Below are 15,493 nucleotides of genomic sequence, written 5' to 3'. Positions count from 1 at the left end.
CCTCCTTTAAAGATGCTAATCAGAACAAACGCGTACATATTTTATATAGAAATTTGACCAGTTATGGTGCGGGAAACCTTCATAATACACAACAAATAAGACACGGGATGGAAACTGCAGTAAAAAAAAATAAAAATAAAAATTCTTTAGTTTTTAATCTTTTGGACCCATTGTCTGAATGATTTTAGATTATTGTTGAACCACAATAATCACAACTGAACAACATTTACTCCCATTAAAGGAGTTTTGGTTTAAAATTCTTCAACCATTTTTACCAAAAAGAAGAATAAAGTTTCATTCACTTACAAACACAATTATTAAAAAATATATTGCAGTGTAACTGCAAATAATAATGCATATAATGCATAGAACTGAGCATTTGTGATAACCAAAATATAAAAATATTATTTCGAGCAAGAAGGATAAATCCAAAAAACATACAATTTACAAAACATATAAAAAGTTAAAGGCATTAGTGAGAATTTTTATAAAAGATAAGGTTTCTTAAAAAGACTGATAAGCAATATTGACGACACCATTGTTTACAATACAACCGGATCACATGCACTGAGGTGAGGGGGGTGATGTTTCTGGACTGCACTGGACGGTTTAGAGAATCACAACACACGGGGCCAGCTAACCAATCTGAGCCCATTGCTATTTCTGAACTATGAAACCATCAGAGCATTCATAAGAGAAGGGACAGAGTGGTGAAGAATAAAGGTAAATTCTGTGAAAAATTATGTTTTTATTTTTTTATATGAAGCATTAACATGTTAGACTGCACTCCATAAACACAACCAAGCCTAGGAAAAAAAAAAAAAAGTTTACCATCCCTTTAATTTCAAACACTGATATTCTAACTCCAAAATGAAAAGCACAGAATTAAATGTTTTATTTAAAAAACAATCTTAATTTTCATGTACAAAATCAACAAATCTTCAGCATCAGAGGTGTGAGAAAGCTTGTAGGGAATCTGTCCTGCATTAAGTCCTCATTATCACGTGAATAGACACACTTCTATTGTTGTGTGTGTGGGAAACTCTGGAGAACAGAGTCACAGTTCTAGTGTCATTAGCATCCTAAACCCCAACACAAGCTCAAGATTTGACAAACACACACTTATGGATATTTACATGCATGAGCTTGACGAGCTGGATTGATGATGTCACTGATGATGTCATCAGCAGCAGCGTGAACAGAATTACAGCACTATCACGGTTTACAGTATGTTCCTTAATGCATCATGAACTAAACGACTAAGCTTTTGCATCAGGCGCTTAAGATATTTTTGTAATCTAACAAACACGTCTCACAAATTTAACTAAAATGTGACTAAAATCTATTTGCTGCTGAAAAGCAATTAAAAAGTGATGTTTTACATATTCAGTAGTACATTTAAAATGCATATTTTTGCATGTCATTGCATAATAATAATTCTGATCAGAAGGTGATAACTTACTGACTCCTGCATCAAGTCAGGACATGTCTCTGTGCATCAGGACGTTTCCCTCCAGATGGTTGATGACGTCAGGTTGAAGTCTTCAGCGTCACTAATGCTCCATTCAGGACTCTGGAAGCTTGTTGTGCTCCATTGATATTAACCCAGAGAGTCAGTGTGGGAACCTCACACGAGATCTACTCACACTGACCAGCACAAACACACACACATCTGCTTCATCTCGACTCCATCGTGTGTGTGTGTGTGTGTGTGTGTGTGTGTGTGTGTGTGTGTGTGTGTGTGTGTGTGTGTGTGTGTGTGTGTGTGTGAGAGAGAGAGAGAGAGAGAGAGAGAGATGTCATGGCAGCAAAGATACTGAATATAACACTAAATATTTGCACTTGTGTGAAAAGACTTGAAATGTTAATCTTCATGCAAATCCACATAAATAAATGCATATGTATTCAAATAACACTTGTTTTAATAAAAAATAACTTGTTTGCCCAAAATATTTGAACAGTTAAATTTTTATTGATTAACCTTAATTTTATTAATTTTGTTATGATTTGACATGACCTAAATGGATATTGTATACAGTTTTACATAAATATTTTAGTTTAATATTAAACTTTGGAATGCAAACTAAAACACTGCTTTGTTTAAAGCACAGAGTGATTCAGAGGGTAGTGTGTAAGAATGCCATGACTTTGATGTCATGAGATGCTTCAGTTCATAATGATGTACACGTGTTCACTGACTCCATGTGTTTCTAGTAATGATGAGCGCGTGCTGCTTCAGTGACATTGATGTGAGCATGAGCTCTCTTCAGGTCAGCACTTTCCCAGATTCACCCTCCACCTGCTCCTTTGAGCCCCTGATGGAGGATCATTGAGCATGTGGCGGTCCACATCCCTCATTGTCTGTTTGAGCTCTTCTATTGGCTCCAAACTGTGAGAAACTCCAACAAGCTCGAGCCTCACACATTCATATGGAGATTTGGGAGTATAAATAGAGGAGCAGCAGCCAGTGCAAATCAGACTCACTCTGAACAGAGAGATCTACAGCACAGAGATCCAGACATGACACCTACAATCATCTCAAAGGAGCAGCTCCCTCTCAACAACAAGGTACATTCACATCCTACTTACAGCAGCATTACTGCAGCAGCTTTCACTGCTCTTCTAAATCATTGGCTTATTTGAAGAACACTTTCCTAAAGCTTTTTTGTCTTCATTTGCAGCTGAGAAAGCAATGCCAAGGGTGGAGAAGATGCACAGAGATTGTATCAACAGCAGCATCGAGCAGCTCAAGTGTCTTCTGGCTCCAGAGTTCCTCAAACAGCAGCCTGATTCCAAGCTGGAGAAAGCAGATATCCTGGAGATGACGCTCAACTTCCTGAAGTTCACATGCTGTCAGTCAAGGCTTCTCCAGATGTGTACAAAGATGAGATGAAGACAGAGAGCCAGAGAAGACTGATGAAGCACTTCCAGAAGCTGCATACTTCATGTGAGCAGAACTGGAGGGAAAGTGTCCTGCCAGACCAGAACACCTTCAACATAGAGATGAATATCAACAAGAGCGTCATCTGGAGACCTTGGTAGAGCCTTAAAGACTCAGAATGAACGTCTGCACTAAAAAGTGTTTCATGAGTTCCAGTTTGGAAGATATTTGTACTGTTAAGTGCTTTGATGACTGGATCTTCTATGAAGAGTTCATGTCAAGAGTCCCAGATGGGAACATTTACTGACATCTATATTAGACAACACTGACTAAGTTACAGTACATCTGCATGTGATGTGAAAGAAACTTTAAGTCTTTATTTTAAAGGCCATTTATTATCTGATAACTACTTGGATACTAAAACTTTGCTCTAAATGCTGAAAAAGAGTTGTCTTTTAAATGAATGTGATGGGAAGAAACTTCCATTATTAATTCTGTACTGTTAATATAAAATGGCTCATAATGGGCTCAAATTTGATTTCATCTGAGATGATAATCATTCATACAGTATTATTCATATTTGATGTTTTTCTCTTTGGTCTATAATAGATCATATTCACATTTACCCTATTTTTAGGGTTTGTGAACATTTGTTGGTTCTCAACGCTCTCCGAATCTTTTCCTGTACTGTATACAGCTGTCATTGTTCCTTCTGTGAAGGTTTATATTCTCATGATAAACTTTGCCATCTTGCATTTGTCTTTTTAATAGATCATGTGATCATTTGTGTCCTTCTGTGAGGGTAACAAGTTTTAAAACATTAAAGCAGTTCAGTGAACTTATTTCTGCTGCGAAATAAAACAATCAACTGAACGTCTGACATCTTCTGTGATTATTGTCATTTTATCCTAAATCCCCATCCTACTTAGTTTTTCTGTTTTTCCCACAAAAGTTCAGCCAGAGATACACTGGACACACAGTATTACAATCATTTCTTCAACACTCTTACACAACATTTCACTCTCAGACTCAATTTCACTATGAATAGAAAGCTATAAACTGAAGGTTTTAAACAATGTATGAAAAAACCAATTCACAACACTTCTCTCAATAGGAAGGCTGTAACTGAGTAAAACAGAATTGTGTTCATATTGAATTTTACATCCTTGTTCAATAATAGCCTTAAATGACCTTATTTGAGAGGTTATTAAAAATGTTCAACATGAAACAAAATCTTTACATGTAAAAAAAAAAATGTTTCATGCAAATCCTTTAAAATGATTCACCTAAACATTTAAATTCATTATGGTCATAAAATCATACAGGATTGTACAAAATGTAAATTTTGGAGTAAATCCAGAGACAAAAAGGGAACCAAGCTTCAACCAAGCCTTTAAGCCTCATTTGTAAACTGAAGTTTCAGAACAACATTAATGGAAGTCAAGCGTTGACAGAAATGTTTCATTTTGAAATCCACATGACTTGCATCTGATCCCTAAAATAATCACATGGTACGATCTCAGTTAAAAACTTGGTATTTTAATTATCTCACCACAGACAAAAACTAAATACAATTAAGAACTCTATGGTATGTATTCATATCCTGTCACCATGGTATAAATAGCATTTAACTCAAATATTTTAACACAAGTATAAATATTCCAAGCACCACTCTACCCTTTCAAAATGGTTCAACACACTTGGTTTTCAGGTGATTTTATAATGCAATGTAATGCAAATGTTTAAAGTCCACATTCATGATAGTTAATGCCTGAGAATCAGCACACACACAAGCTTTGGTTACAAACACCAATGCAATAACTGCTCAAGTGACTCAGGACTCTTGATGGTATAAAACATTAAAAGATTTTTCCACTATGTAAACCATAATAACCTTGATGTAAAGGCTCAATATATAAATACAAAAATGCAAAACTGACAAATATGGCGTATACAGGTAAGGCATAGTTGCAAGTGCATGTTGGCAGATCCTTAATGGGGAAAAAAAGACTTGTGTGACACCTAATTATGAAAGATTAACAAACAAGACAAGTACTGTTCTGCTCAAATTCAAGTGACAGAATGCTGAATATAAAGGTCTACTATCACTCTTCAGTTGTCAGGCAGGATCGGCTGAAGTAAATTAGCAGTCTGCACAAATCAACTGCATGTAAAAAGTTGTGCAGTAAGAACAAACAGGTCGCACAGGTATAAATGAACTGCATAACCATCATATTATTTGCGACACATGTGCTGATTTATATGATGTCATCCTTTTGTAGGAGCCTGAGTTGTGTTTTTGGAAATGACTATACGTGGCTTGTATAACATCAGAGATGGACATGAATTTCTAGACTCACTTCAATTCATTTTCAACTTAAGATGAACATCAAAAACAATTATCAAATCATTTTCTACCTCTTCTTGAGGTCACACAATTATGTTTCTATTTGTATACAAGGATGCAATGACAGTAAATGTAAACATTCTGTCTGCAGCATGGAAAAAAGAATCATGTATAAAGACTTATAAGCTGTAGTAACAACATCTGCTAATACATGCTCCAAAATGCATTTAAAAACTGAATGAAAGAGATAGTGACACTGAGTACAATAACCTAGTGAGCACAGTCTATCCTAAAGGCCAAGGCCTGCAGGCCAGGTCCAGTGACATAATGCCATGTGTACAGTTCATACTGGCCAGGTCAAGGTCAAGGCCAAGCTTTATTTTGAAGGCTGGATGAGCATCAATGGTACTGCTTGTAGCCAGGATTCATAGCAGTTCAGCTCAACTGCTCCAGGTAGGCAGAGAGCAGAGGCTGTGGAGGGAGGAACTCTTCCTGTTTGTTGACCACCTCAGTCTGTCGAGCACCATCACAGTCAGAGCCTGCAGAAGACCACACACTTAGGCTTACACTAAACTTTTTATTACATGTGTTTTTCTACCATTGTAGAAATCAGTTTTTTTTTTTTGTTTGTTTTTTTTGTATTGTATTGTATTGTAGTTTTTTTATACTACAGAGTCGTTGAATGCGTTGAATGCTTGAATCTGATTGGCTGATGAACATTCTGAGGCCCTGTTTACACTAGTGCATTTTTGTTTTAAAACGGCGTTTTAGAATGAAAACGATCCTCGTCTACACTGGCGTTTCCGCTGCGTTTCAGAAACGATCTCTGTTTACACTACACAACCTCAAACGCATGTCATGTGACCATTCATGTAGGTACAGCCATAGATATGAATAGGTAGATTCCCTATTATTTAGATCTCAGATGCGTCTACGTGCTTGGAGGGGGAATCTGCGTATACATCTATGGGTACAACAATGCACATGATGTTATTGTTTACACGGTCGTCAAAGATATGCAGAGCAAATGAGGCCAGCCACGCCATCGTTTTCAATAGTCTCTGTTTTGGTCCGTTTACACTGAAATGCAACCCTGGAGTTTAGTAAACTAAAACGGGATCTGAAGCGTTTTCAAAAGTCTCCATTTTCGAGGGTCGAAAACGCCGGAGTAGTGTAAACGATAATGCGTTTTAAAACGAAAACGCACTAGTGTAAACGGGGCCTGAGGTGTGCAATTATTTTCTGGGAAATGCATGGCAAACGTAGTTCCAGGCAGCTCTCTTGACCACATTACAGTTCCACATCACTTCACATAGTTAACTTTAATAACGGAAATTACAGGACTCACAAAAACAACAACATGACAGACGATTTTCCGAAAGTAAATTCACATGACATTTCTCACTAGCGAGGTAATAACAGCGCTGTTTAGAGACGCTGCTGCAGAACACTGTTGAGGGACGCACAGAGGTACCCTAATTTACACAAGCTCTCTCTCTCTCTCTGTTTGTCTCTGTCTCTCTCGCTCTCTTTCTAATAACTTCATTAATAACTGCATTAGAATGCTATCAACGGCTCAAGCTTTCATTACCAGCTTTAAAATTATGCTTTAGAACCAGCAAAAGAGGCGTTGGATGAGATGCGAAAGAAATAATCCTACTCACAATAGTGATTTAAGTTCAAAAACCGGACGAATGCCTTTAAATATATCATCTGATTGATGTCCTGAGGTGTGATAACCATAGTATAAGCGAAATAATTGACTCCGGGCCGTTGAATTATTAGAAAAATAATGCACATCCAAGATGTAATGGCCACCTCGGGTGTGCATTATTTTTCTAATAATTCAACGGCCCAGAGTCAATTATTCCTTACATATTTTGTGTGGTGTTTTTGTCATTTTTAGGTTTTATGTCTACATAGGTTTTTATATTTTTTATTATTTCAGTTTTAGTTATTTTATAACATCAAGTAAAAAAAATAAATGTTGCTTTGGTAACTAATTTAAATGAGTTTAAAGTTTTTCTTTATGGTTTTACTTTAAATTAACTATAATTACAACAGTAGTATTATTGTAGCGGAAAATGTTAAAAGGTCAAAACGGCATGTAAAAACATAACTGTCTGTAACTTAGAGACAGAATACACACACATATATATATATATATATATATATATATATATATATATAATTATTTTAATTTTGAAAGTCTCTTTAAACAGAAACTGGCATGTCATTGCACTAAAGCACGAGACACACTGCATGATTTTAGCAATCTTATAGGATCGTTGCATGTCATACTGTGTGACATGGATCTAATAAACTTGGTTACGACATGTGGACTGTACGATGATGACAGACTCGTACGTTACGACACGCGATACTACAGACGAATAAATCGTCATCAACATTTGCTATTGGTAAACAAAAAAAGGGAAGATGAATAACACTTTAGCAGTTGTAGGATTTATGTGTGCTGAACAAAAAAGTGAAAGTGGTGAAAAAAGAAGGCATAAGCAGTTTTATGTTTTAGCGCCATGTCATGTTGATTTCATGTTGCATTTTTATTGGTTGGTCAGTAAACGTGGCTCATACCAGCAAACACACTGTGCAATGATCATGCTGTATTGTAAGCTATCTCTGAACCTCTCTCACTGTAGAACACAGTGATCCATGATCACAGAAATCGCCACGACTGTTTCACAACGCCAATCTTTCATCAGGTACAGCCGAAAATCGTGCAGTGTGTTTCAGGCTTTAAATGCAGCTACATAAAGATAAAATAAAAAAAATGTAGCAAAAATAAGTAAAAAGTTAAATTAATGAAATATTTAATTAAAAACGCAAATGTTAGACTCAAGTAGAAAAGTATGCTAGCCAATTATAAATTAATTTTTATTTGAATTAAACCACAACAAGTTTAAAGTATATAAGTGACACTAACTTTAAACACTTAACAAATCAAAATTCACAATAGCCTCATAAGAAAACAACCATATATTTCCAATGTTTGAATAATGTATAAGTTCACTCACTAGCAGAGGTCAGATCCATGTACTGGCAGATAGCATGAAGCAGCAGTCGCTCATAACTGAAGAAACAGATACATCTGAATCAAAACTTGGCCGTTCTATTCATACACTCACGCTACAATTTCTTTCCATGTCTGAACCAGCATCTCAAGCATGCATGTACACTAGTTAGTGGTGGTCTGAATTAGTCTGTGGAAGTGAAAGATGCATTAACTGTGGTAGTTTGTGCACCTGTTGCTGAGTTTGGTAATGTAAATTGAGTGCGGATCTGCCATGAAGAATCCCAGCAGATCGGACTCCAGACCCTCCAACACTCCCTTGAACAGAGGAAATGGATGAACAGATATCAGACAGAAAAAAAGAATAGGACAGGACAGGAGAAAGTGATCTAGGGGGACACTCGTTACAAGACAAAAGATAAAGATCAAGCAAATGACAAAGAGAGTCACCATGGGAATCTGTCTGCGTCTCAGCGTGGCACGCAGCCGCCGATCAATTCTCTGAAAACATTCCTGAGCACTGATGGCAGGATTTACTGCGCAACGAAAAGAAGAATAACCATCACTAATATGTCAAGTATAATAAGAAATAATCTGCCCATCATTGGATTAATAAAGATGAAGTTTGTCATTTTTGATATTGGCAGAGACAAATACTGTGGCACTAGCGAAACTAAGACTTCTAAAGTGTTTGTAAAAACAATAATTTTTTCGAAAATTCTGTTTTGGTGCCTATTACACACTTGAAACTTATTGGGACATTTATTATGTCTCTACAAACAAAATTATCCTGTTTTGTACTTGACGTGTCTATACAAGAATAATCATGTCCAAAACTGACATCATTACTTGCGCAAGTGTGCATTGCCTACACAAGAGCATGCATTATCATAGTGTTTTATATATAAGTATATCTATAATTTTGAGGGGGAGTCGTGGTCTAATGATTAGAGAGATTAACTCCTAACCCTAAGGTTGTGGGTTTGAGTCTCGGGCCGGCAATACCACAACTGAGGTGCCCTTGAGCAAGGCACCAAACCCCCAACTGCTCCCCGGGCGCCGCAGCATAAATGGCTGCCCACTGCTCCGGGTGTGTGTTCACGCTGTGTGTGTGTGCACTTTGGATGGGTCAAAAGCAGAGCATGAATTCTGAGTATGAGTCACCATACTTGGCTGTATGTCACGTCACGTAAGTTTTTTATTACAATAACTACATGGTTAATATTATAATATTTAATTAATCTCATAAATAGTAATGTATTAATATACTTTTATGATATATATATAATATTAAAATGTATTTTTCAGTTATCTGGAATACTTGATGAAAAGCAAAATCATCCAAACATCATATTATTATAAAAATATTATTAATTTTTGATTTACCATTTTTTCTTCAGGTTTGTTCCTGAGTGTGAAGCAAGCACTGCAAAGCTTCGGTTAATCATAAATGATGTGCTCTATGTATGTGTGTTGGTCAATATTACATATGAAACCTGAATGAAGCCTGTTCATCATATAAAGCGATTGTGTCTCTTTAGAAGTCTTAATGGATTAAATTCATATGGATTACTTCTACGATTTTAATGCATGAAGATTTTGGGTTGCATGGACTTTGAAAGAATGGACAAAAACGATGAGAGAATATTAAAAAAAGAAAGTCATATGGGTTTGAAATGACATGAGAGTGAGTAAATGATGTCAGAATTTTCATTTCTGGGTTCAATGCCATTATGATGAAATGTAAAAGTGAAGAACTAAAAGGTAAACTGAACGAAAGGTGAGTGCCTGAGTGCAGTTTAGATCCAAGGGGACTAAAGCAAAAGACCATGTGAAGTATAAAGGCCTCTCTGACTGTCAGACCTTCTCTTTGGTCTTTATGGCTCTTGTTGGAGTGGGTCCTCCGGGCCTCCTCCTCCAGCAGAGCCAACAGTCGCTCTTGCTCCTCCCCAGAACGATTCATAAAATCACTCCAGTACTGAGAGACATGAGAGAGATATTTAAAGGCAAAACATCCCCTAACTCAGAGCAGTTAAAGAAACCTGCTTTACCTCCACATAGTTTCCACTGGTGCAGGCTTCAGTGAAGATGGTGGGCAAGGCTGTTTCACATCCTTCACCATCCTCTCTAGAGCACTCGTCCCGTTCCAAAAGATTGTCAAGAAAACGAGCTACTCCGAAGCAGTTGTTAAAAATGATGATTCCAAAACATTACAAAAACATAGCTAAAACTTTACTCTGTAACAAATACAATGTATTTTTTTAATCACCAGATTTGTTTTTGTTTGCATTCTTATGTAGATTTCTTTCATCCAATGCAACACTGCATTCACTGCACACATTTTTTAAATCAGTTCATGCCTCCCCTGGGAACTGAACCCATGATGTTGGCGCCGCTAGCACCATGATCTACTGATTAAACTATAAACAAGGTGTAGTCACACTTTCTCTGCATTTACTAACATTTGCTCTGTAAAATTTCAAGGGTAAAATCTACTCACTGCAATAGAAATCTGCGTATTCTGGAGTTTAGTGTGAGGGCTTCCATTGTGTACAAGTTTGCTATGAAAAGAAAGCTGCTTGTTTTGAAAATGACTTCAGTTCATACATCACTTGCAGCCATAATGTCAAAACCCGAAGACTAATTCCCTCAAGATTCCCTCCTATGGCTTTTTATATTGGGTTTTTTCAACTGATTAGTAAAATAAGGGCCTGTAGTGAAACATGACTTCACAATACTTGGTTTTGTTGTACAAGATAAACTGCAAACACTCACACCCCAAACTGTCTTATGTAGTAAATTATTACAAACAAACAGTTATTTTTGTTTTTGTTAATAAACATAATCGCATCAAAATTTGCGTTTTCAGTATGGGTGTGTATAATTTATATTACAGAGCAAAATGTCTCAATAACATCAATTTATACTTACTATGGAACTAACCCATAAATCAGAAAACCCACAGGAAAATCTTGAGGTAACCCTGGAGAAAAAATCTTTTGTGTATAGCGTAGCGGTGTATGTCTCTTCATAAGACTTGGATTAAACTTCTCTATTCACATGGATTGACTCTATAGACAATCGACCTCTTACTTCCTGAAATATTTAACTGAAATATAGCTAATGTTTCAGAAGCTTAATGCTAGAATTGTAAGCAACGAGTGCAATAAATAGTCATATAGACTATAAATGTTCATTTTTGGTTAAACATTTCCTGTGTAGTAAATAATGAATAAAATAGTTAAAAAAATAATAATAATAAATAAACATGAATAATGCAAGGAAGCCTTATACGTACTGTTTTCCTGTCGTCTCAGACTCTTCTTGCCCTTGGCTCTGGGAGTGAGGTCAGAGTTACGAATGGCCTGGTTAATAAAGAACTGCTTCTTTTTGGCTGGAGAAGCACGTTTAGCAGGAGAGCTGGGTAGAGATGAGCAGCGCGGCTCATTTAGGCTGCAAGACAGAAAGCTATCAGATATGTTGTGTGTACTAAACCATTCTCTCAGATGGTTTGCTCCATAGTCACAAACATGACAAACATCCCATAACCCTCTGCACAGTTTATTCTTTCTTCGATAACTAAATAAAAGCTCCAGATTTGGTTAACAGTAGTTGATGGGATACTGGTCTAAATTACAAAAATCATAAACAGTGCATTTGCACACAACAGCTAAAGATCCTGCACATGCTAAATGAATGTGCCATAATGTATCAGCTGTAAGTAGACTACAGTTCCTTCAGCTGAGACACTATTTATAGCTCTAGCTACAGGCCCGATGCTCTACTGTGAAAACAGGTCACAGCTCATCTCTGCAGAAACATATGCTTTTTTGTATTTTGTCTTAAGAGTTTTATATTGTATCAGATTTTTTTTAATTGTTTAGTGAAGACGAATAAGAGATTACGGCAAACATTTAGACTAAATAACGTGCATCAACACCAGCGAAATACGGTTTATGTTCTAAGTTGATTGAGATACGCCAGTTATTTCCAGTTTGATGAGTTCAGCCCTAACCTTGCAGCTGTAAATAATGACCTGTCACTTAGCTCAGGTGCTACACGTCCATTTAAATGACATTAACACTCATTACACAATGTTAAACACGAATTCACTTAATAATGCAAAACAGTGAACGTGAAGAAGACTTGTCTGATGTTTGTTTTTTTGATATATTTGGCGACGAGCTTTAACCGGTTAACAATAACAACTGACGAGTATGTGCTGAGACAAAGCAGATCATTAGCTACCGACAAAAAACACACTTACATTAAATCCTGTTCCTCACCGCTATCGCTATTTAACAAAACCATCTCACAGTCTTCTCACAAAAGCACGACAGTGACAAAAACAAAGAAATTTGGTAGGAGAAAAGGACAGATCAGCTGGCGTAAGCCGCGATGGCTAATGGCTAATGCTAAGAGAAATGGGCGGGGCTTTGGAGACCCAGAAGTCATGACAACAACTTCAGCCAATAAACGTCCTTCACTTCATACTAGACAAGTTATATTATATTTCATGAGAAATGATGATATTGATAGAGATATGGCAATTTAAGAGAAAGTGTGTGTCTCAGATCTTGTAAGTGGTAACCACTTTCACAACTTTCTTTCCTATTCCAGTTAATTGTAAATAGTGTTGAGGTGTTAATTTTAATACGAGGTCATAAAAGCCACATAATTACAAAAGAAAAAAAAATATATATGTATATATATATATATATATATATATATTATATATATATATATATATATATATATAAAATATCAACATGCAACCTTAAAAATAAACCACTTTTATGATTTTAGTTATTGTTAATTGATTAAAAATGACATCAATGGTGACATCAATGACCTTTTTAACCCGATGCAGTGTTTTAATAAAACAATGTGCACACACCAAGCATCTGTACAGTACCCAGCTATTTATTGATACATATATATAGAGAGAGAGAGAGATTTGCATATAAATATTCCAGCATTTTAACATCCAGCGTCATGCACACAAGGAAGATTACAAACTTCACATTCAAACTTTACTTTACTCATTTCATACAGAATATTTCCGGTTTGTACATACAATAAATGCTACATAAAAAGAGCTACATATCAAGCGTTGTAACAATCATTGCAGTGAAGAGATCCAGTGATAATGACAGTCTTAAGCTAAAGTGCATCAGAAGAAAAAGAAAAAGACAAATAAACCTAAAACCATACAAAAATCAGGAAATAAATAAATAACACATGAAGGCAGTTTTTGTGTCTGATACCATCTCTGCGCTGCACATTTGACCTCGACATACATATAGAAATAAAGAGGTTTGTTATAATGTAACATATTCAGAAAAAAATCATATCCAAATAGGGTTGCACAAAGCAAATACCATACTGAAGTGAAACTGACTTCAAGAAAATATGCATAATTTATGCATTAAAGAGGTCTGGGAAAGATTTCCTGCTGAAACACATACACAATGTCATGTGTTATCTTCAAGTTTCAGAGTAAGGTCTAGACATACAATCAATGAGGAACTGCCAGGAGAGCCAATCTGAATGATTAATTGATTGCTTTTAAAATAATTATATTTAATTTTTGAAAACTACAATTGAACAAGGCACCAAATGACTCACTGGTGATCCACATCATGACTGTTCAGTCCCGAATGTCTTTGTCTTTTTACACTTTGCTTTCCTGTGTTTTGCTACTGATAATAAACAACGTGGATGGGTCTTTTTTCCCAGGAGTCTGGTCCTCGTGGGGGTTTGATCCATTAGCTGCCTCACCAACAGGTTCCATTCGGATCTGCTGTTGCGGTCTTGAGACTGATGGACTGTTTGATTTGCTCTTTTTGGTCTTTGAACCAGTAAATGCAGACTCAGGGGTTTGTACTGAGCGAGTAGCTTGCTCTGTAGAGGGCGTTGAAAAAGAGTGTGGTGTGGAAGATCTGCTGCATTTCTTGAGTTTGAGGTCTGTGGGCCGTTGAGGTCTGTTGGCTCGAATCGGCACGGATCCTCCACCGTTTACAGTGACTTCCCTGAGCTCATCATCATCTGTCTGCTCTTTAGCAAAGTTAACAAACACCTGCAGGAGGAAGACACTCTTAGTTCTGAGTAACAAGCCCAAGAGTAACAAGAATCTAAGGGCCAGATTTACTAAACAGGGCAAATTTGCGCAAGAGCGCAATTCCAAAACAGCGCCGATGGGGATGGAAATTTCTGTGAATGATTTACTGACAACACGCAAAATTAAGAATGCAGACCAACCATATCGACCAACGCAATATACCAAGCACAGCCCAAATTAGCATAGTTGCAAATAAGCAGAGCCGATGCTCATCAGTTGCTGATGATCTACTTACGACACAGGTGCAAAATAGTTTAAGACATGCTTTTCTGGGCGTGAAATAATGGCGCAAATACCATTAAGTCTTTAGTAAATCCTCACAGTACTATTTCAAAGCCAATGGTTTGCGCTGGTGCAAACTGTTAGTAAATCTACCCCTAAAAGTTTGGTCACACTGGCAAAATTCGGTAACTTAGTTGCTAATTAGCATGCCTATTTTTTAACATATTACCCAATTTTTAGTGCTTATAAAGCACATATTCTGCATTACCATATTCTATATCCCTAATCCTGCCCAATAGCCATACTTAACAACTAAATTACTAACTATTAATAAGCAGCAAATTAGGACTTTATTGAGGCAAAAGTTATAGTTATTTGCTTGTGAACTGGACCTTAAAATAAAGTGTGACCTGTAATTCTAGAACGCATGGATTCTTAGTGAATTTGGATAAAAATTAGCAAAACACCGGTAATTGTGACCACACCTTTAGGCAGTGGTGAATATCCACTTTATTCTGAAATGTGGAAGTAAGCTTTTTTTGTGTTTGTGCTGAAATAACTGGAAGCGAATGACACTGAAAGATTTGCACCTTCAAGTTACAGATGGTCTGCTCTTACGTTAAACATAAGGTGGATATCCTTTGTGGAGAAAGTAATCTCATAATTAAAGGGATACTCCACTCCAAAATGAAAATTTTGTCATTAATCACTTACCTCCATGTCGTTCCAAACCCGTAAAAGCTTCGTTCGTCTTCGAAACACAATTTAAGATATTTTGGATGAAAACCGGTAGGCCTGTGACTGTCCCATAGACTGCCAAGTAAATAACAGTGTCAAGGTCCATAAAAGTATGAAAAGCATCGTCAGAATACTCCATCTGCCATCAGACGT

At 36.5% G+C, this 15,493-nt stretch overlaps 2 protein-coding genes and 1 pseudogene across 3 annotated transcripts in view; 1 reads left to right on the top strand and 2 right to left on the bottom strand.

The window, feature by feature from the left end:
• Positions 1-2,476: 2,476 nt before the first annotated feature.
• On the top strand, positions 2,477-4,257 carry LOC109055379 (annotated as a pseudogene).
• Positions 4,258-4,400: 143 nt separating this feature from the next.
• LOC109049903 (R3H domain-containing protein 4-like) lies at positions 4,401-12,708 on the bottom strand. 2 transcript variants are annotated; one of them, XM_019067562.2, is made up of 8 exons: positions 12,527-12,706; positions 11,558-11,712; positions 10,311-10,429; positions 10,123-10,237; positions 8,710-8,795; positions 8,492-8,577; positions 8,264-8,319; positions 4,401-5,767 (listed from the first exon to the last, which is right to left on the bottom strand). In XM_019067562.2, the coding sequence occupies exons 1-8, from the start codon at positions 12,568-12,570 to the stop codon at positions 5,664-5,666; spliced, it is 765 nt and encodes a 254-aa protein (XP_018923107.1). In that variant the 5' UTR covers positions 12,571-12,706; the 3' UTR covers positions 4,401-5,663. The 2 variants fall into 2 exon arrangements, with proteins under 2 accessions (XP_018923107.1, XP_042589622.1); XM_042733688.1 differs by lacking the exon at positions 4,401-5,767 and adding an exon at positions 7,729-7,995 and having other exon boundaries at positions 12,527-12,708.
• A 452-nt stretch (positions 12,709-13,160) lies between these two features.
• abca7 (ATP-binding cassette, sub-family A (ABC1), member 7) overlaps positions 13,161-15,493 on the bottom strand; it is a 31,055-nt gene continuing 28,722 nt past the window's right edge. The window contains 1 exon segment of the mRNA XM_042733691.1: positions 13,161-14,338. Coding sequence (XP_042589625.1) covers positions 13,934-14,338 — 405 coding nt within the window. The 3' untranslated portion in view covers positions 13,161-13,933.

This window comes from Cyprinus carpio, chromosome B11 (genome assembly GCF_018340385.1).
Source record: "Cyprinus carpio isolate SPL01 chromosome B11, ASM1834038v1, whole genome shotgun sequence".
NCBI classification, from domain to species: domain Eukaryota; kingdom Metazoa; phylum Chordata; class Actinopteri; order Cypriniformes; family Cyprinidae; genus Cyprinus; species Cyprinus carpio.
Note: the sequence above shows the minus strand (reverse complement) of the source record. Positions and strands in the feature narration are given on the sequence as shown.